Here is a 21222-nt window from a genome sequence, read left to right as displayed (position 1 = left end):
GCACCTTGAGGGGTGCAGTTTTTAGAATGGTGTCACATTTGGTTATTTTCTATCGTATAGATAGACCCCTCAAAGTGACTTCAAATGTGATGTGGTCCCTAAAAAAAAATGGTGTTGTAAAAATGAGAACTCACTGGTCAACTTTTAACCCTTATAACTTCCTAACAAAAAAATTGTTGGTTCCAAAATTGTGCTGATGTAAAGTAGACACGTGGGAAGTGTTACTAAGGCTACTTTCACACTAGCGTCGGATTCGGCCCGTCGCATTGCGTCGGGCCGAGATTCCGACGCTAGCGTTTGATGCGCCGCACAACGGGTGCAGCGGATGCATTTCTCCGGCGCATCTGCTGCCCCATTGTGAGGTGCGGGGAGATGGGGGCGGAGTTCCGGCCGCGCATGCGCGGTAGGAAAAAGTGGTCCGTCGGCAGCAAAAAACGTTACATTTAACGTTTTTTGCTCCCGGTGGTCCGCCACAACACGGCGCAACCGTCGCACGATGGTTGCGACGTGTCAATGCGTCGCAAATGTTAATCTATGGGGCAAAAACGCATCCTGCAAACAACTTTGCAGGATGCGTTTTTTTCCCATAAACGACACATTGCGACGTATTGCAAAAAACGCCAGTGTGAAAGTAGCCTTATTAAGTATTTTGTTACATATCTCAGTGATTTAAGGGCATGAAAATTCAAAGTTGGAAAATTGCAAAATTTTCGTCAAATTTCCATTTATTTTTTTTAAAACAAAAAACGCAAGTCATAGCAAAGAAATCTTACCACTATCATGAAGTACAATATGTCACGACAAAACAATGTCAGAATCACCGGGATCCATGGAAGCGTTCGAGTTACTACCTCATAAAGGGACAGTGGTCAGAATGGTAAAAATTGGTCCGGTCATTAACATGCAAACCACCCTTGTAGGTTAAAGGGAAGGTGCCATCAAAAAAAATTTTCTCAGCAATTCAAAAAATGTAAAGAAATAATGTTAAAATTATCTTCAAAAATATTATATTTTGTTTATAATTTAGTAAAATATGAAAAATAGTAAAATGTGACAGAGTGGCGCAAAGTGTCAAAGGCTTACTGTCCTGCAGCGGATCCAACAATTCCCCACAAAGAATTGTACAATAGTAAATAAATATAATCACACGTGTATATAATATATACAGGATCGCGCTGGAAGAAAGCCACTAAAAGCACTGAATAGGCATCCACAAGCAATATTAAACTGGGTACCGGTAATTACCGTATACACTCGAGTATAAGCCGACCAGAGTATAAGCCGACCCCCCCTAATTTTGCCACAAAAAACTGGGAAAACTTATTGACTCGAGTATAAGCCTAGGGTAGGAAATGCAGCAGCTACCGGTGAATTTCAAAAATAAAAATAGATGCTCCATACCGTTCATTATTGCCCCATAAGATGCTCCATATAAAGCTGTGCCACATAGAATGCTCTGCACCGTTCATTATGGCCCCATAGATGCTCCATATAAAGCTGTGCCACATATAATGCACTGCACCGTTCATTATGGCCCCATAGATGCTCCATATAAAACTGTGCCATATAGAATGCTCTGCACCGTTCATTATGGCCCCATAGATGCTCCATAGAAAGCTGTGCCCCATATATAATGCTCTGCACTGTTCATTATGGCCCCATAGATGCTCCATAGAAAGCTGTGCCACATATAATGCTCTGCACCGTTGATTATTGCCCCATAGATGCTCCATAGAAAGCTGTCCAATATATAATGCTGCTGCTGCAATAATAAAAAAAAAAATCACATACTCGCCTCTCTTGCTCAGTACGCCGGCGCTTTCAATATTTACCTGCTCCTCGTGCGGCTCCGTCTCCAGCACTGACGCTCAGCAGAGGGCGCGCACTGACTACGTCACCGCGCCCTCTAACCTGAGCGTCACAGCTAGAGGATGCTGGAGACGGAGACACACCGGAACGAGGAGCAGGTAAATATCACGCAGTGCTCCCCTCCCGGTATACTTACCTGCTCCCGGCGCGGTCCCTGCAGTCCCGGCGGCGCATCTTCTTCCTGTATTGAGCAGTCACAGTTACCGCTCATTTTCAGTCATGAATATGTGGCTCCACCTCTATGGGAGGTGGAGCCGCATATTCATTTCTGTAATGAGCGGTACCATGTGACCGCTCAATACAGGAAGATGATGCAGCGCTGGAAGGAGCAGGTAAGTATAATTACACAGCCCCCGCTCCCCCTCTCCTGCCGACCCCCGGGTATGACTTGAGTATAAGCCGAGAGGGGGACTTTCAGCATAAAAAAAATGGGCTGAAAATCTCGGCTTATACTCAAGTATATACGGTAGTAGTAAAAAGTGTAGTCCATGATAAAAACAACCATAATAAAAATAGTCCCAAAAAATGCAGAGTTTAGTTAGTATAGGTCTATTGACCTGCAATCTAAAAAGAGGACTCTTACCCGCAGTGTTAAACTTCTACGGAGACCAATTGGCTTTAAGCTGTCGTGCGGCGGTAGTAGTAGTCCAAGATGTGAGAGTCTTTCTGCAAGTGGCTGCCCCGGCCGTTGGCAGCTCCTACTCACCAAGATGCAGGTAAAAGCGGGGTCGTGCTGAGCCGACACCGCGTGTGGTATGCGCGGTGATTCCGGCTAGTCTGCAGGATCTGTGTGACGTAGTGACCCACGTGACCGCTACCAGAGCCCGGTGATGTGTACGGAGTGCGATAGGAACCTCTATCCTACGCGTTTCGGAGACGCCTGTCTCCTTCCTCAGGGATCCCGGATAGAGGTCCTTATCGCACTCCGTACATATCACTGGGCTCTGGTAGCGGTCACGTGGGTCACTACGTCACACAGATCCTGCAGACTAGCCGGAATCAACGCGCATACCACACGCAGCGTTGGCTCAGCAGGACCCCGCTTTTACCTGCATCTTGGTGAGTAGGGGCTGCCACTGGCCGGGGCAGCCACCTGCAGAAAGACTCTCACATCTTGGACTACTACTACCGCCGCACGACAGCTTGAAGCCAATTGGTCTCCGTAGAAGTTTAACACTGCGGGTAAGAGTCCTCTTTTTAGATTGCAGGTCAATAGACCTATACTAACTAAACTGCATTTTTGGGGGACTATTTTTTATTATGGTTGTTTTTATCATGGACTACACTTTTTACTACTAATTACCCAGTTTTATATTGCTTGTGGATACCTATTCAGTGCTTTTAGTGGCTTTCTTCCAGCACAATCCTGTATATATTATATACACGTGTTATATTTAAAATATGAAAAATAACTATAAAAAGGATTGGTATTTCCACTTTTAAACACTAGGGGGAGCAGCTATTGAAATTTGACAAAAACCTAGTGTACAACTAGCTCAAATTACTGCACTGCAGTAATTATGGGCTAAGTCTGCTGACGTGTGCGATGTCACTCATCTCCTCCCCCTTCTGGGTGTTTGCTAAGGAATAAGAGAGAATGACATTTAGGAACACAATGAGCAGCCATTTTGTTGGTGACTGCAAAGTTATGCTGACTGCTGACAAGTAGACAGTCACAGAGGATGGCAGGCAGCAACGATTCTAGGAGATATATGGTGGAGGGAGCAGGGTGACAGCAGCACAGAGTATTTTAGGAGAGCAGTGTGCTGGTCTATGGGGGGGGGGGGGGGAGCACTATCTTTTATACACATGGATGGACCATCTGCTTTTCTGCTCCACAGAAATTCAGGAAACTTTTCTGCTGATTGATGGCCTGTTCTGATCCAGACTTTGCATGCAAAGACCTAATTTCCCTCCTTGGATCCTGGCTTCTCCATTCTGTCCTGGCGATGTGTGAAAGCGAGGTGACAGGCGCAGACTGGGAGAAATGTAGCCATATAGTAATGATAAAAATGAGACCCCTCTCTTCAGCTGCCTCACCAGCCGTCCCCTGACTGCACCTAACTGGAGATCATGCTGCCCCCTCTATTACCCCAGACCCGTGTGCAGCTGCTCAGCCAGAACCACCCTAGAATGGGTCGCTTTTCTGAAGATAATACTGCCATATAGATCACACATAATGCCGCCATAGTGTTCACGCATAATACTTGGCGGCATCAAGGGTGCTCTATATTGCAGTACTATGTAAAAAAAAAAATATATATGGCGGCATGTGATCTATATGGCAGTATTATATAAGTATATATGGCGGTATAATGTGTGGTCTTTATGGGAATGTTATGTGAAATATATATGGCGGCATTATGTGTGATCCATATGGCAGTGTGCTGGTCTGTGGGGGGTCACAGAGAGAGATATATGGAGGAGGGAGCAGGTTGACAGGAGCACAGAGCATTTTAGGAGAGCAGTGTGCTGGTCTGGGGGGGGTGTCACAGAGAGAGATGTATGGGGGAAGGGGCAGGGTGACAGCAGCACATAGTATTTCAGGAGAGCAGTGTGCTGGTCTATGGGGGGAGTGTGCTCACATTCACATGCTGACGCACACACAACTGTATACTTGGCCTTTAATGGCTATTAAAATGGGGGACCTCCCCCTCAAAAAAATGATGTGGGGCACCCCTACAATGAATAACCAGCAAAGGCTTTTCAGACAGCTGCAGGCTGATATTAATAGCCTAGGAAGGGGCCATGGATATTGCCCCCCCCCCCCCCCAGGCTAAAAGATCAGCTCTCAGCTGCCCCAGAAATGGTGCATCTATTACATGCGCTTTTGCCCGGCTCTTCTCACTTGCCCTGTAGCGGTGGCAAGTGGGGTTCATATTTTTGTGGTTGATTTCACCTTTGCATTGTACGGTGACATCAAGCCCACGGCTTAGTAAAGGAGAGGCGTCTATTAGACACTTATATATTACTAGATGGCAGCCCGATTCTAAAAAATCGGGAGTCTAGAATCCATATATACTTTATTTATTCAAATGTGAGAATAATACAATTAATAAATAATAGTAAGAAAGAACAAAAAATGGCTGCACTCACCAGCTCTTGACAATTCTTGTTATTTAAGGTACAGTTACACAGGATCCATGAACATTCTTATGAGGGGAGGGATGAAAGACATCAGACGACAACTTTGCGTGTTGTGGCAAATGCCACAACAACGGTTCTTTGCTTAAGAACAATAATGTAAATAATAAATAATATGTATCAATAACTATGTATATTGGTATGTTCTATGACATTTTAAAATATTTCATTATTATGTGGAAAGGCTCTTAGTACCCATACTGGCGCATACTTGTGTGCCCATCAGGTATTTTCACAGTAATTTTACATCTGATGGGTTGGTTTCGCTCTGCATCATTACCATACTTTATATCAGACCTGATCTTACGTGCGCCATCATAAGCTTTGGACTCTGTGTCATTAGTATACTTAACAGTGTCCATGCGCTTGCATCTATCCTCTGTACTCTTGTTAGCACGCTGTTTGCGCTTACGTGCGGCATCGGCGTCTTTTTGCTCTGCATTATTAGTATACTTTCTATCAGACCTAATCTTACGTGCGCCATCAGCAGCTTTGGGCTCTGTGTCATTAGTATCCTTACTATTAGAGCTCATGTTGGCTAAGCTAAACAGCTTTAAGCGTGGTGGTGGCAAACAACAGGTTAATAAGAGGCAGTGTCAGGTAGGAAAATAGCCAGCTAATAATAGGCAATAGTTCTTTGCAGGAATGCAGATATTAATAAATAGGCAGTTTATATTGCAGAGAAATTGCTGGGCAATAATGGACAATGTCCTTATGTGGCAAATAATAGAGCAATATACCCAATGTGGCAAAGAAGAGGTTAATAAACAGCAGTCTCTCAGTATAACAGTCAGTGAATAATAGGCAGTATATGGAGAAAACACCAAACAAAAGTTCAAAATTGGTGTGAAAATGTCACTGAACCACTTCACAACTAAATATATATAGTTTTGGTAAATGGTATTATCATTTTTTTGATGAAATTCGGCAGGAGCTTGAAGAGCAACGTCACTGGGCCCGCCTCCACGCAGTAGAAACTTGCTGTGAGGTAAAAATTCAAAAATCACACCAAAATGGCGGGCGGAGTGTGTCACAGTACGGCACGTTTCTGATTGGTCGCTCGCAGCAGGCGGCAACCAATCAGACACTGGACACTGTTGACGTCATTTATCTCCGGACATTAGCTCCAGACATTAGCTCCGGACATTATCTCCGCACATTAGCTCCGGACAAAGCCACGGAAGTTGGCACAAATTGCAGGAAGTAGTATTCTAGGCAATTATATATTAGACTAATCCTATAGTTGTATGGCAAATAAAGACACAGCCAGAATAAAGTCCTTTATTACTCTTAATTAAACCATATTTGCCGAACGCCTAATCCCCGGCTCCCTCGTCTCGTGCAACAAAAATAATAAACCACAAATATTCCTCACCTGTCCGCCATGAAGATAATCTATAATGTTTTTTTTTACCACAGGTCAGTCAGCTGCGGAATCATGCTGACATATGCCAGCATGATCCCGCAGCTCTGTGACCGACACTACCGGCGGTAGTGTTACTGCGGGACAGGCACAGCTGTGGGGTGATGCTGACATGTGACAGCATGATCCCCGCAGCTCCTGTTACCGCATGCACTGACCTGTGGGTGCAATGGGGAAAGACATGCAGGGGGAGAGTAGTGCATAGGAGGGAGAGCGACCCATGGGGAGAGACATGCAGGGGGGAGGGGTGTGCATAGGAGGGAGAGCGACCCATGGGGAGAGACATGCAGGGGGGAGGGGTGTGCATAGGAGGGAGAGTCACCCATGGGGAGAGAGACATGCAGGGGGGAGAGGAGTGCATAGGATGGAGACACACATGCAGGGGGAGAGGAGTGCATCGGAGGAAGAGTGACCCATGGGGATAGACCTGCTGGGGGGAGAGGAGTGCATAGGAGGAAGAGCGACCCATGGGGAGAGAGACATGTAGGGGGAGAGGAGTGCATAGGTGGAAGAGCGACCCATGGGGAGAGACATGCAGGGGGGAGGGGTGTGCATAGGAGGGAGAGCGACCCATGGGGAGAGAGATATGCAGGGGGGGAGGCATGCATAGGAGGGAGAGTGACTCATGGGGGGAGAGATATGCAGGGGGAGAGATATGCAGGGGGAGAGATATGCAGGGGGAGAGATATGCAGGGGGAGAGATATGCAGGGGGAGAGATATGCAGGGGGAGAGATATGCAGGGGGAGAGATATGCAGGGGGAGAGATATGCAGGGGGAGAGATATGCAGGGGGAGAGATATGCAGGGGGAGAGATATGCAGGGGGAGAGATATGCAGGGGGAGAGATATGCAGGGGGAGAGGAGTGTATAGGAGGGAGAGCGACCCATGGGTGGAGAGACATGCAGGGGGAGAGGAGTGCATAGGAGGGAGAGCGACCCATGGGGAGAGACATGCAGGCGAGGGGTGTGCATAGGAGGGAGAGCGACCCATGGGGAGAAACATGAAGGGGGAGGGCTGTGCATAGGAGGGAGAGCGACCCATGGGTAGAGAGACATGCATGGGGGCAGAGGAGTGCATAGGAAGGATATCGACCCATGGGGAGAGATATGCAGGGGGGAGAGGAGTGCATAGGAAGGATATCGACCCATGGGGAGAGTTATGTTACTATGTTATGTTACTATGTTATATGCAGGGGGGAGAGGAGTGCATAGGAGGGAGAGCGACCACCAGGCACAGGGGGATAGAGAGCACACATGGGGAGAGAGACCAGGCACAGCAGGATGGAGAGCGCAAATGGGGAGAGACGGCGTCATTTAATGTGATAGTGCTGGAAGCGTGTCACTAATCCTGCACATCCGCACCAGTGTCATATGACCGCGGGTCGCCGATGGGTTGGAATGACATTGCAGAGAAGAGATTATAATTAAACAAGACACTTGCAATCTATTATTACATGATAATGGCTATTCTTGGACATGGTTGGATATCTTGTAACAATTGCATTTAGGTACCGTCACACTAAGCGACGCTGCAGTGATGCCGACAACGATCCGGATCGCTGCAGCGTCACTGTTTGGTCGCTGGAGAGCTGTCACACAGGTCGGTGTGATTCGTCATGTTTGACATCAAAAGCAACAATGCCAGCAATGTTTTAACATGGAGCGAACAACCAGCGAGAACGATAAGTACGTCACTGGATCGCTCCTGCATCGTTCTGGTGTTGCTGTGTTTGACGTCTCCTAGCGACCTAAACAGCGACGCTGCAGCGATTGGCTCGTCTAGATCGCTGCAGCGTTGCTTAGTGTAACGGTACCTTTAGGTACACTCTAGAGAGAAAATGATTAGTGCTTATAAATAAACATTACACCTACAGGAGCTTCTATAACACCCCATCCTATTTCCATAGGTATTGATGCAGATATAACTGCTTCCACTCCTCTGGGAAGGCTTTCTAGCAAGGTTTTGAAGGTGTCTGTGGGAATTTTTGCCCATTCATCTGAAAGAGTATTTGTGAGGTCAGATCTGGCCTCAAACTCCGTTATAGTTCATCTCAAAGGTGTTGGATGGTGTTGAGGTTGGGGCTCTGCGGCTGGCCAAGTTTTAATATTGTACCTCCTCCCAGTTTTTTTTTTTTTTCTCTCCGCAATAAATGGCTGCATGAATCTGCATCATCGGTCAAATAAACGTAGCCTTCTACAGAGGACAGCCAAGGGATCACATTTGATAATTTTGTGAGCTCAGCCTGCTGGATTTTCTGCAATTTGGCCAATGGCAGATTTCAGCTCACCACAAAGATTTTCAATTGGATTGAGGTCAGGACTCACTGCTGGCCATTTTAAAACAGTCCCTTTTTTCTTTTTCAACCATTCCTGTGTATGTTTAGATGAGTCATTTGAGTCCTTGTCTTGCAGTGGTTTCTTACACTGGGTAGGACATTTCGCTCTAAAATCTCTTGATAATTTTCTGGTTTAATGATTCCTGTCATACGGTCAAGGCATCTAGTCCAAGACGCAGAAAATTAACACCACAGCATTATGGATCCTCCACCATGCTTAACTTTTGGTACCTGTGTTATTTTCCTTATAAGCTTCATTGCGCCGTCTGTAATCAAACTGTTACTTTGCATTGCCAAAGAGCTCTATTTCTTTGTCGCTGCTTCATTGGGAGACACAGGTAACCATAGGTATACGCTGCAGTCGCTAAGAGGCTGACACTAGGCAAAAAAGGAAAATAGTGACACTAGGCAAAAATGGAAAATATCCCCTCCTCAGCAGTATCCACCCACCGACAGGCACCAATTACCTCTGTTTAAGCTTAGTGTCTGTAGGAGGCGGACCTGGATCTGATCCCAGATCCGCATTTTCCTTTTCAGGTAGCTTGTGTGTTTTTATTACTATTTTCTTAGTCTTTCAGATTCTTCTTCCTTAGGGTAACGGGGTGTAATTTCTCACCCTGTTTTCCCGTACTTAAGCAACTGAGAGAGCAATTTGGTGTCACACACATTGCCTACTCTCAGACCCACAGGCAGGACCTAATCCCCTGTCACTCTTACGGGTGCTTCAGGGCAATTCCTGGTGGCTCTCGTAGCCTTTTCCCCTCCCCACCCCTTTCCCGTGAGAGGGCTGGGAGGAAGACAGTGGTGACCCTCCCCCCTTCTTGTAAGGGGTTGACACCGTCTTCTGCACCATCTGGAGATGGTGTGGGAATGAAGATCTTTCATACCAGGACCCTCATCCATCTGAGGGCTCCTGAGGTCATCCTCATCAGTGAAGAGGAACCGTGGACCCACCTTGCAGGTATGTATGTTTCCTCCCCGCAACAGCACACGGACAGTGTTTCTGTCCCATAAAATTGACAGGGTGACTTTAGTGCAGTTTTTCCTGCACAACCGTGGCCATTTACCCTGGCTGCTCCCAAACCCTGGGGACAACCCCCTTTCTTACTGTCTGCGCCTTCTCCCCTGGCTTCCCGGCCACTCACCACTGTGTGTTTGAATTGCGCGATCTTTTAGGCCAATAGGAGGTCTCTCTGGGCCAGAGATTCCTCTGCTCTGACCTGGCCACGCCCCCCATTTCACGCTAGTCTCTTCGGTGCCCTATTTCTGCTCCTATTATGGTGCTCCCTCTCCCTGCTGGTACACGTTCCCGACGATTCGCCAATTGGAGGGACGCATTCTGTTTCTTGCCGGCCGGCAAATCTTCCCAGCTGTTCACCCCCCTCGGCTTTTCCTGCTCATTTGGCATCAGACCTCGCTGCATTTACTTGCATATATCTGACAAGGGGGACACAGCTAATCTGTCATCTGCTGACCGTCACTGACATCGAGTAGGCTCTGCCCTCTCTCCTTCCTTTCTTCTGTCACCCTATATAGCCCTTCTCATCAGCATCACTAAGGCTCGACTTATGTCCATCCCTGCAGAGGCTTCTCATCCACCCTCTAAGCCTACTGTGATTCATTACGCCTGCGCCCTCTGCAAAAGAAAGTGGTCTTTAGGTCAGCCTTCCCCCTTTCTGCCTGTCCTGCAGTCCTTCCACCATGTCTGCCCCACGGGGGCACCCTAATGCCCGAGATGAGAGCACATCCTCACTCTGGAGTTGGCTGTTGGCATGTCACAGTTTGTCTCTGACCTGACTAAAGTATTACATTCCCAGGAACTGGAGCATTTTCCACATTTGTCTGCTGCCACCAGTGCTCCGAACGGCTCTCGCGGTGATTCGCACGCACCTGACCACGACCTTCGCAGGGACAGATCGGGCACAAATCAAAGGAAGTGGGCTCTTTCCTGTTCCTCATCCAGTTCACTGGGTCACCCTGCATCATCTAGGATGCCCTCCTCTCCCCATGCCCCCTCCTCAGAGGCGGCTTTTGGGGCGGATGCAGACTGGGTCTCAAAAATGCAGGATATGAGCAATAGCCTTATCTTGGCTATTACCCAAACTCTTAACCTAAAGGAGGACGAGGCACCTGCTCAGGAGCACTCAGTTTCCTTCAAATGGGTAAAGTGTCCTTCCCAGACTTTTCCCAATCACAGGGAATTTGAGGCAATTATGGCTAAACACTGGGAACATCCCGAAAAGCGCTTCCCAGGAAGGAAGCATCTAGACATTTATAGACTTGTCTCTACCGGATGGTGCATCTCTTAGACCAGGCGTCCCCAACTCCAGGCCTCGAGGGCCGCCAACAGTGCAGGTTTTCAGGATTTCTTTAGTATAGCATCGGTGGTAATGTGATCATCTGCACAGGTGATGATTCCAACCCCTGTGCAATACTAAGGAAATCCTGAAAACCTGCACTGTTGGCGGCCCTCGAGGCCTGGAGTTGGGGACCACTGTCTTAGACTATGTGCACACGTTTGGATTCGCAGCGTTTTTTGCAGTGCAGAAACACTGCAGATCCGCAATTGATTTACAGTACAATGTAAATCAATGAGAAATAAAAATGCTGTGCACACTTTGTGGAAAATCCACTGCGAAAACGCTGCGGTTTAAAAGAAGTCACTATTTCACTACTTTTTTGTGAATCTGTAGCATTTTTGTATCCATTCCATTATAGAAAACCGCAGGGGTAAAAAAAACGCAGCAAATCTGCAAGAAAACCGCAGCAAAAACGCACAAACGCTGCGGAACCGCACAAAAAACGCAACAAATCTGCAGGTGCGTTTTCTGCCAGCAGAGGCAGAATCCGCACCAGAAATTCCTAAGCCTAATCCGCAACGTGTGCACATCGCCTTAAGGATGTTACGGATAGGCAGATTGAACGCTTGGCTAAATCAGCTTTTGAAGCAGCTGGCGCCTCCCTCTGCTCCGTTTTTTTTGCCTCCGCCTGGGTGTCCATGTTTGCCTGGGCAAGAATGATTCGCCAAGGTATCCTGGTGGCAGCTCCTCCGGATGAGATGGCAGATTTGGCAGACCAGATTACCCATGCCGGCAAATATCTGCTGACCGCTTCCTTGGATGCAGCCGATTGTTCCGCATTCTCTGGTTGAAAGCATGGAATGCAGATCCACCCTCAAAAAAGTCTCACTAACCTTGCCTTTCAAGGCTCTAGACGTTTTGGGTTGTTCAAACTGGATCAAATTATTTCAGATGCTACTTGCAGGAAAAGTACCTCTTTTCCCCAGTGCAAGCCTAAACGTTCTTTCAATAGAAAAAGGGCGCTTCCTTTCGGCCCTTCTATTCTTCAGGGACCTCCTCCCAGGAGGGCCACTCTTCCACCCAAAGGGAAAGGAAGGAGTCGTCCTTCAAACTGTTGAGGGAGGATCTAAAGTGATCCTTCACGGTTGACTCGGTGATTTCCAAATTAATCTAAAAAGCGTTGCCGGCAACTGAAAATGACCAGACGGAGACTCGTGCCTCTGTGTGGGGGATCGAGCAGATCTCTGGGCCCCGTTTATTGTGTATGAGTTTTCATAGTCATAGAAATTATACTTCAACCAATCAGCATAAGAACACGCTCACAGTTCTTAACCTATAAAAATACAGGAAAAACTTAACCCATAAGGATACAGGAAAAATGGAAACTACAGATATGGTCATATCTTTTTGGCATAGAAAAACATATTAACAGATACCTCAGTTTTGTATAGCGATACCCCCACGAGTCTCTTATCTGGCTCACTCGAGTTAGAATACTCAAAGTCTTTATACCAATTATAAACCATAGACTAGCTGAATAACAAAATATTATCTTCGTGAGAAACAGGACAGAGTTATTTCATAGCAGCTGTAACCTTCTACCTAAGTAAATAACAGAATTTATCTTTAACCAACAACAAAATAGTCAAAGCACAAAATAGAGAATCTTTCATAATTTGTTCCTTCACAAAACCACCTCCTCACTGGCGACCAAAGGGTCGCTCTTCCAAGCCTTCAGGGTCCCGTGCCAACAGGCTGTCCTCGGCATGACTAATTACCCCCTCCTGGGATTTTCTCTAGGGTGGGAGGCTGGCTGCTTCTCTTCCGGGACGCATGGTTGGCTTTGGTCGACGATGCATAGGTCAGAGAGATAGTCATGTCCGACTTTAATTTCCCCCCAGGAAGTAGTTTTTGTTTCGCCCGTGAAGACTTCTGTCTCGGGGCCCAGGGATTCTTCAGGCCGTCTCTTCCCTAATAAGCACGGGAGTAATCGTACCCGTTCCCCGAAACCAATGATTTTCAGGGTTCTTCTCCAATCTTTCTGTAGTCCCAAAGAAGGACGGATCGCTCCGTCCGATTTTGGACCTCAAGCGACTGAACTGTCACGTTCGGATCCATCATTTCAGAATATCTTTTCAGTCCTTACGTTCTGTAATCGCCTCCATGGAACCGGGAGAATTTCTTTGCTCTGTGGATATTCAGGATGCTTATCTTCATACTCCTGTCTGTGTTCAGTATCAGAGATTCCCACGGTTTGCCATCCAGGAAGACCACTATCCATTCACGGCACTCCCCAGTGGCCTGGTTTCTGCCCCCAGATTATTCCTGAAGGTCATGTCAGCGGTCATGGCCATCCTTCGTTCCAAGGGGATTCTCATAATCACTTGGACGATCTTCTAATCAAGGGGCTGTCCCGCAGAGGCTGTGACCTCTGAGTCCTCAGATCTTGAAAAATATTTAGAATTGAGAGTCCTCAGTGGTTGATACCTTTTAATGGCTAACTGAAAAGATGGTAACAAATTGCAGGCTTTCAAGGCTACTCGGGTCTCTTTATCAGGCAAAGACTAAGGGTACCGTCACACTATAACATTTCGATCGCTACGACGGTACGATTCGTGACGTTCCAGCGATATCGTTACGATATCGCTGTGTCTGACACGCAGCAGCGATCAGGGATCCTGCTGAGAATCGTACGTCGTAGCAGATCGTATGGAACTTTCTTTCATCGCTGGATCTCCCGCTGTCATCGCTAGATCGGTGTGTGTGACACCGATCTAGCGATGCGATCCAGCGATGCGTTCGCTTGTAACCAGGGTAAACATCGGGTAACTAAGCGCAGGACCGCGCTTAGTTACCCGATGTTTACCCTGGTTACAAGCGTTAAACTAAAAAAAAACAAACAGCACATACTTACATTCTTTTGTCCGTCAGGTCCCTTGCCGTCTCTGCTTCCCGCACTGTGACTGCCGGCCGTAAAGTGAAAGCAGAGCACAGCGGCTGTGCTTTCACTTTACGGCCGGCAGTCACTGAGTGCGGGAAGCAGACTGCAAGGGACCTGACGGACACCAGAATGTAAGTATGTGCTGTTTGTTTTTTTTTTAGTTTAACGCTTGTAACCAGGGTAAACATCGGGTAACTAAGCGCGGTCCTGCGCTTAGTTACCCGATGTTTACCCTGGTTACCCAGGGACCTCGGCATCGTTGGTCGCTGGAGAGCTGTCTGTGTGACAGCTCCCCAGCGACCACACTACGATTTACCTACGATCACGGCCAGGTCATATCGCTGGTCGTGATCGTAGGTAAATCGTATAGTGTGACGGTACCCTAATACAAAACCTGAAGAATCACACATTTATGCACAACACAGCCCAGAAATAATGACATAGATAAGACAGGTGACATGAAGCAGAACTACCAATATGGGAGAGTGACTTGAATTAGGATGATAAATGAGAATATAGGGAGGCTAGTATTCAGTGGAAATATAATGGATGTTTATTCAAATGTTTGTATGATGATGGGAATTGGGGTGGCTCTGGCTAAGGTCTCTGGGGGTTGGGCGGAGTGGGGGGTCTCTGAGTCGGGGGTAAAAAGTTGTCTGTGAATGTTTAATGTAACATTGTCATGAGAAATATTCTGATTGTTTATTCTTTGCGGATAATAAAAATCTATCTGATAAATAAAAAGAAAAAATATGGGAGAGTGACAAACAGTTGTGTCCATAAATATTGGAACAGTTCATATATAAGGAATGTGAATGTTTTATTGTCCTGATTGGGGTCTGGTTCTGTGTTGTGATGCCCCCACAATGTCTGAGGAACAAATTCCTTATTTGATGTAAAAAGACATGAAAGGGCCACTGTCACCCCCCTCCAGCCGTTATAAACTAAAAGAGCCACCTTGTGCAGCAGTAATGCTGCATTCTAACAAGGTGGCTCTTTTAGTTTTTGTTTCTGTTATTCCCAAAATAAATGTATTTATAATTTCGCTGAAATGCCTATCTTTGTCCATGGAGGCGGGACTGAAGCCTCCTCTTAGAAGCGCCCAACTGCCGCCAGTCATCTCTTGTGTAGATTTTCGCCGCCCCCTCAGCGCTGTTATTGTGTGAATTCCGGCGCCTGTGCTCTGCTCTTCTGCCTTGCGCAGGCGCATAGAGCATTTGCCGTCCTAGCGCTGGTGCCAGGTTCCGTTCTGCGCCTGTGCGGGCAGTTCGGCCACCCTGTTACTGAATCCCTGCACTGTGTTATGTATTATGCACAGTGCGGGGCTGGGATTCCTGGGCATGCGCACTGCGCTTCTCAGACGCTCCCCAGGTCCCCCACCTTTCTGCGTTGCCGGAATATACAGGTATCCTTGCCGGTGTTTGGAACAGCCGCACAAAACAACGCTGGAAGGCGGGGGACCTGTGGAGCGTCTGACAAGCGCAGTGCGCATGCCCAAGAATCCCAGCCCCGCACTGTGCATACTGCATAACACAGTGCGGGGTGGGGATTCAGTAACAGGCTGGCCGCACTGACCGCACAGGCGCAGAAAGGAACCCGGCACCAGTGCTCGGACGGATAATGCTCTATGCGCCTGCGCAAGGCAGAAGAGCAGAGCACAGGCGCCGGAATTCACACAATAACAGCGCTGAGGGGGCGGCGAAAATCTACACAAGAGACGACTGGCGGCAGTTGGGCGCTTCTAAGAGGAGGCTTCAGTCCCGCCTCCATGGACAAAGACAGGTATTTCAGCAGAATTATAAATACATTTATTGTGGGAATAATAGAAACAAAAACTAAAAGAGCCACCTTGTTAGAATGCAGCATTACTGCTGCACAAGGTGGCTCTTTTAGTTTATAACGGCTGGAGGGGGGTGACAGTGGCCCTTTAAATTCATGTGGGCGTCTCAAAAGGTGCACCACACGGACACTCCCAAGCATAATATAAAACATAAGGCAAAAATTGGAGCAAAAAAAGTCCAAGAGTAATCAAAGTATCAATTTATTGAAAAATAATATACAATATATAAACAGACTAGGATCAGGTAATAACAAAGGACAACCGTATCCTGACAAAAGATGTTAAGCATTTAACATGGGTAAAAGTGCTCAAATGCATCAAAAAAGAGACCGAAAAGTCCAAAGTAAAGATATAAACTGGTATCCAGATGGCTAAATAAGTCTGCGCACTAGGCCATTCTATAAGACTGGGTCCCAAACTAGATTCATTGCTTACCCATGATATTGGTATGTAATGATCAGTGTCCACACCGCCACCGACGCGCGTTTCGCCTCTTTCTCAAGGTGCGGTGGTGTGCAGTGTGCCGAGCCGCCGTTAAATACCCTCACCTCCATGTGTTCATCATCATGGCGCATGTGTCCGGATCCGTGCACCGGTGGTTGCATCACTTCCGGCGCAGCGCGTCAACGTCTCGGGTCAGGTGAGCGTCGCAATGACGTCACTGACCCGCACGCGTCAGCACCCAGCGCCTTCCATGATGCTCCGGAGCACAGACCGCAGACATGCGTACCTGAACGCAGGAGTAGTAAAGAAAAAGGGGGGGGGGGGGGGGAGAGAAGACGGAGGATCTGTAAAAATACATTGATACCATAATAGATCAACCTATATCCATGTTAAGAATAAAGTGCACAACGCAATAACGTGACATATGACAATATATACTACATAAGCAAATAAAGTGCAACAGTGCAATACAGACAGTATAATGATATGACAATATATGATATTATAATACATAATTAGATAATATAATAAAGCGTGGAGAATTTATATAATCATAAAAGGATGAAGTTCATACAATATACATAATTGTATATTATGGTAGGGATGTAGCATGTGGGGAGGGGGCAGCGGCTAGTGGGATCTCACAGTGCAGTGAATATTCATTAGCCGATTCCCCGCCCCCACTTGTCAGCTGAGCAGGGAGCAGCAAATGAATAGTCCTTCACTTACACAGGGACACACATGGTTTCCCCAATGCTGGATTCCTGCAGCAGCTGGGGAGATCTGTATGTCCTGTGGAGGAGGGAGCATCAGCAGGGGCCAGAGGGGACAAGATCGCTGCATACCTGCTTGGCTGTGCTGGATGCTGAGGCATAAGGACCTGTGTGATGTCATGAAGTGGGCATCACATGACAGCACAGAGCCCTCCCTCTTCTGATGTCATCACAGGTCCTTCAGACTCCCCACTAGAATCTGCTGGCTTCCTCTTATGACCTGTGTTGTGGAAAGGCAGGGAGGACTGTGTGTGCAGTCATGGGATGCTTCAGCTCTTTACCTCAGTGTGGATGGCTGGCACAATTAAAAGGTTAGTCTTTAAAACACACAATAAAGCACTCTGCCACTCCTGTGGTGAACTATAACTCCCAGCATGCCATAGGATCTGCAGGACATGCTGGGAGTTATAGTTCTCCCAATGGGATCTTAAAGCAGCACTCCAGTGTTATTTTTCAGTGCTGGAGTGGTGCTTTAAATATAAGCCCTGTGCCCCACTTCTTATACTCACCCTCCAGCGTCTTCATACTGTACTTTACAGGCACCACACTGGTCCCGCAGCACCATCTTCTACCCGCAGCTTCCAACATAATAACGTACTATTATATATAATAACACCACATGTATGTGCTTGGCAAGCTCCTTAATAACATCGCGCACTGTTGAAACTGGGATATCAAGGGCATTGGAGATGGCCTTATACCCTTTAGAAGTCTTGTTTGCTAATTATAGTAGTTCTGATGTCCTCAGACATCACCTTTGTCTTTACTGTTGTGATAAAGGAACAGGGCCTACTATGTAATTCTCATTTGTGATTTACCAAGGGTCAAAATGTTTTCCATACTAATTTAATGTAAACGGTGTCAGTTGTTTTTTGTTTAAAGTTATTGTTGCGCACTTGTTAACACGAGTGCTCTACAAAACTGTTTTGCCTTCTTTTTTTTTTTTTCCTGGAGATATTCCACATTATGTACTTACATTTCATGGGTACCAATAACTATGAACAGGACTGTATGTCCTACAATTTGTCAGTAACTGGTCAGGGACTTATTTTTGTGGGGGTAATTTATCAACCAGATTTTTTTTTCCTAGCATTGTAAGGACTCTAGTAAGAGTTACGGTACGTGTTGAATTAAACTGCATATTTACTCTGGTTATTTCTGACCCCTGTTTATTGCCCACGGGAATCAAAGATCGGATATGTTATATCACAATGCACATTTCAACCCCATGTAATGGTTTTCCCGTAATGTTAATGATTGGCGGGAGAAGGGGTGAGTTTGGTATTAATGTAAGGCCTCTATCAACCCTAGCATATTTTGTGCTTTGCATCATAAGTCAAAACCAAAGCTGAGTCCAAAACATGAGGGCTTCATAGTGTCTTGCAAAATACTTAAAGGGAACCTGTCACCCCATTTTTTCAGATTGAGATAAAAATACTGTTAAATAGGGCCTGAGCTGTGCGTTACAATAGTGTATGTAGTGTACCCTGATTCCCCACCTATGCTGCGAAATACATTACCAAAGTCGCCGTTTTTGCCTGTCAATCAGGCTGGTCTGGTCAGGTGGGCGTGGTGACATCGGTGTTTCTTCCCCAGCTTTCCGTTGGTGGCGTAGTGGTGTGTGCATGTCCAAGTGCCGAATCCACTGCGCGCAGGTGAAGAAAAAGCGCGCGATCTGCGCTATTACCCTTGTCATCGGTGGGGGCGGCCATCTTCCTGAGGCCGCGCGTGCGCAGATGGAGTTCTCTGCTGCACGGGGCTTCAGGAAAATGGCCGCGGGATGCCGCGCGTGCGCAGATGGAGATCGCGGCGGCCATTTTCCTGAAGCTGAGATGCAAACTACGCCACCAACGGAAAGCTGGGGAAGAAACCGTGATGTCACCATGCCCATATGACCAGACCAGCCTGATTGACAGGCGAAAACGGAGACTTTGGTAATGTATTTCGCAGCATAGGTGGGGAATCAGGGTACACTACATACACTATTGTAAAGCACAGCGCAGGCCCTACTTAACAGTATTTTTATCTCAATCTGAAAAAACGGGGTGACAGCTTCCCTTTAACAAAACTTGGGAATATGAGTCAATGAGGCCTCGCTATTCTTCTTACTATTAGACATAAGATGTGTAATGCAGAAATTGAACCTTGAAGTTTTTTTTATGGGTAGAGACATTACTCAGACCAATATTTTTTTGTGGTTGCTAATTTACTGTTTAACCCTGACATTTTCTTTTTCCATTTATTCAACAGGTTGGTATTGTAAATATGTCATACCCACCGCATCTTAACCGTCCCCCTATGGGGATTCCTACTCTCCCTCCTGGTATGCCTCCACCACAGTTTCCAGGTTTTCCTCCCCCTCCTGGTAAGTGACAATTTTATGAAGGGTTTTTGGGTAGAAAGCTGAGAACTCTGTATCCACTAAGAGTCAAAAGAAAATTATACCCACTGGGGGTAAAAACTATAAAATTCAAGCACACATTTGTCCAGGGTATACAACAACTGATCGGGTATCTAACCCTTTCCTGGCATTGTACTGGCATGTCCAATGTTGGGTCCCCTTCTTTGATGCAAGCTCAGGAACTGAGCCCAGCAGACATCGGCAGATGATGGCTGAATAACAGCAGAAAGTGGAGCCACCATCGATCTCCTATTGTGGCATTGAAAACACACTGCACAATGCGATTGCAGGGTGCTATTGGGTTGCTATAGCAGATGGGGGGACGGGTGGGTCTGCTGAAGTCCCCCATGCTTGCCATTATGGTGCTTCTGTGAATATCTGACAGTGATTGGGCTTTATAGGACACTATGCACTGAAATACTGTGACTTTGCAGTTTAGAGACTGGATGATTCTGGGTTCAAGTCTCCAAAGACTAAAGAATAAAGCATACATACATACATACATACATACATCTATATACATAATTGTCTAAGGGGTACTTCCGTCTGTCTCTGTCCTTCTGTCACGGATATTCATTGGTCGTGGCCTCTGTCTATCATGGAAATCCAAGTCGCTGATTGGTCGCCGCAAAACAGCCACGACCAATCAGCGACGGGCACAGTCTGGAAGAAAATGGCCGCTCTATACTCCCCGCAGTCGGTGTCCCCGGCGCTCCGCTCCCCGCAGTCGGTGTCCCCGGCGCTCCGCTCCCTACTCCCCTCCGGTCACCGCTAACACAGGGTTAATGCCGGCGGTAACGGACCGCATTATGCCGCGGGTAACTCATTCCGTTAACCCATCAACCTTGTGTCACCAACCTTTTACTATTGATGCTGCCTATGCGGCATCAATAGTAAAAGAAAGTAATGTTAAAAATCATAAAATAAAAACCCTGCTATACTCGCCCTCCGTGGTACGCTGAGCCGCTCGCGCCTGCCGCCATCTTCCTTTCCCAGCGATGCTTTGCGAAATTACCCAGAAGACCTAGCGGTCTCGCGAGACCGCTAAGTCATATGGGTAATTTCGCAAAGCATTCTGGGAACGCAAGATGGCGGCAGCCGCGCGCCCATCGCCGTTGGATCCCAGGAAGCGGAGAGACAGGACGCTGAGGAGCAGCGACCAGATTGGTGAGTATGTTCCACTACAAGGGGCCCTCGGATCGTTAGGTGAGTATGTTTATTTTTTTTAACCTGTGACATACGTGGCTCGGTAATATACTACGTCACTGGGCAATATACTACGTGGCTCTGTGCTGTATACTACGTGGCTGGGCAATATACTACGTGGCTGGCCAATATACTACGTGGCTGGCCAATATACTACGTGGCTGGCCAATATACTACGTGGCTGGCCAATATACTACGTGGCTGGCCAATATACTACGTGGCTGGCCAATATACTACGTGGCTGGCCAATATACTACGTGGCTGGCCAATATACTACGTGGCTGGCCAATATACTACGTCGCTCTGCAATATACTACGTGCCTGGGCAATATACTAAGTGGCTCTGCTGTATACTACGTGGCTGGGTAATATACTACGTGGCTCTGTGCTGTATACTACGTGGCTGGGTAATATACTACGTGAATGGGCAATATACTACGTGGCTGGGCAATATACTACGTCGATGGGCAATATACTACGTCGATGGGCAATATACTACGTGGACATGCATATTCTAGAATACCTGATGCGTTAGAATCGGGCCA

The 21222-nt window shown here is 47.0% G+C and overlaps 1 protein-coding gene across 10 annotated transcripts in view; it reads left to right on the top strand.

Annotated features, from left to right (window-relative positions):
* RBM25 (RNA binding motif protein 25) overlaps positions 1–21222 on the top strand; it is a 100854-nt gene that overhangs the window by 7137 nt on the left and 72495 nt on the right. For all 10 annotated transcript variants that reach the window (XM_069731218.1, XM_069731160.1, XM_069731202.1 and 7 more), the window contains exon 2: positions 19321–19435. In XM_069731218.1, coding sequence (XP_069587319.1) covers positions 19336–19435 — 100 coding nt within the window. In that variant the 5' untranslated portion in view covers positions 19321–19335. The remainder of the gene's footprint in view (positions 1–19320; positions 19436–21222) is intronic.

This window comes from Ranitomeya imitator, chromosome 1 (assembly GCF_032444005.1).
Source record: "Ranitomeya imitator isolate aRanImi1 chromosome 1, aRanImi1.pri, whole genome shotgun sequence".
Classification (NCBI taxonomy): domain Eukaryota; kingdom Metazoa; phylum Chordata; class Amphibia; order Anura; family Dendrobatidae; genus Ranitomeya; species Ranitomeya imitator.
This window is presented reverse-complemented; position numbering and strand designations above follow the sequence as displayed.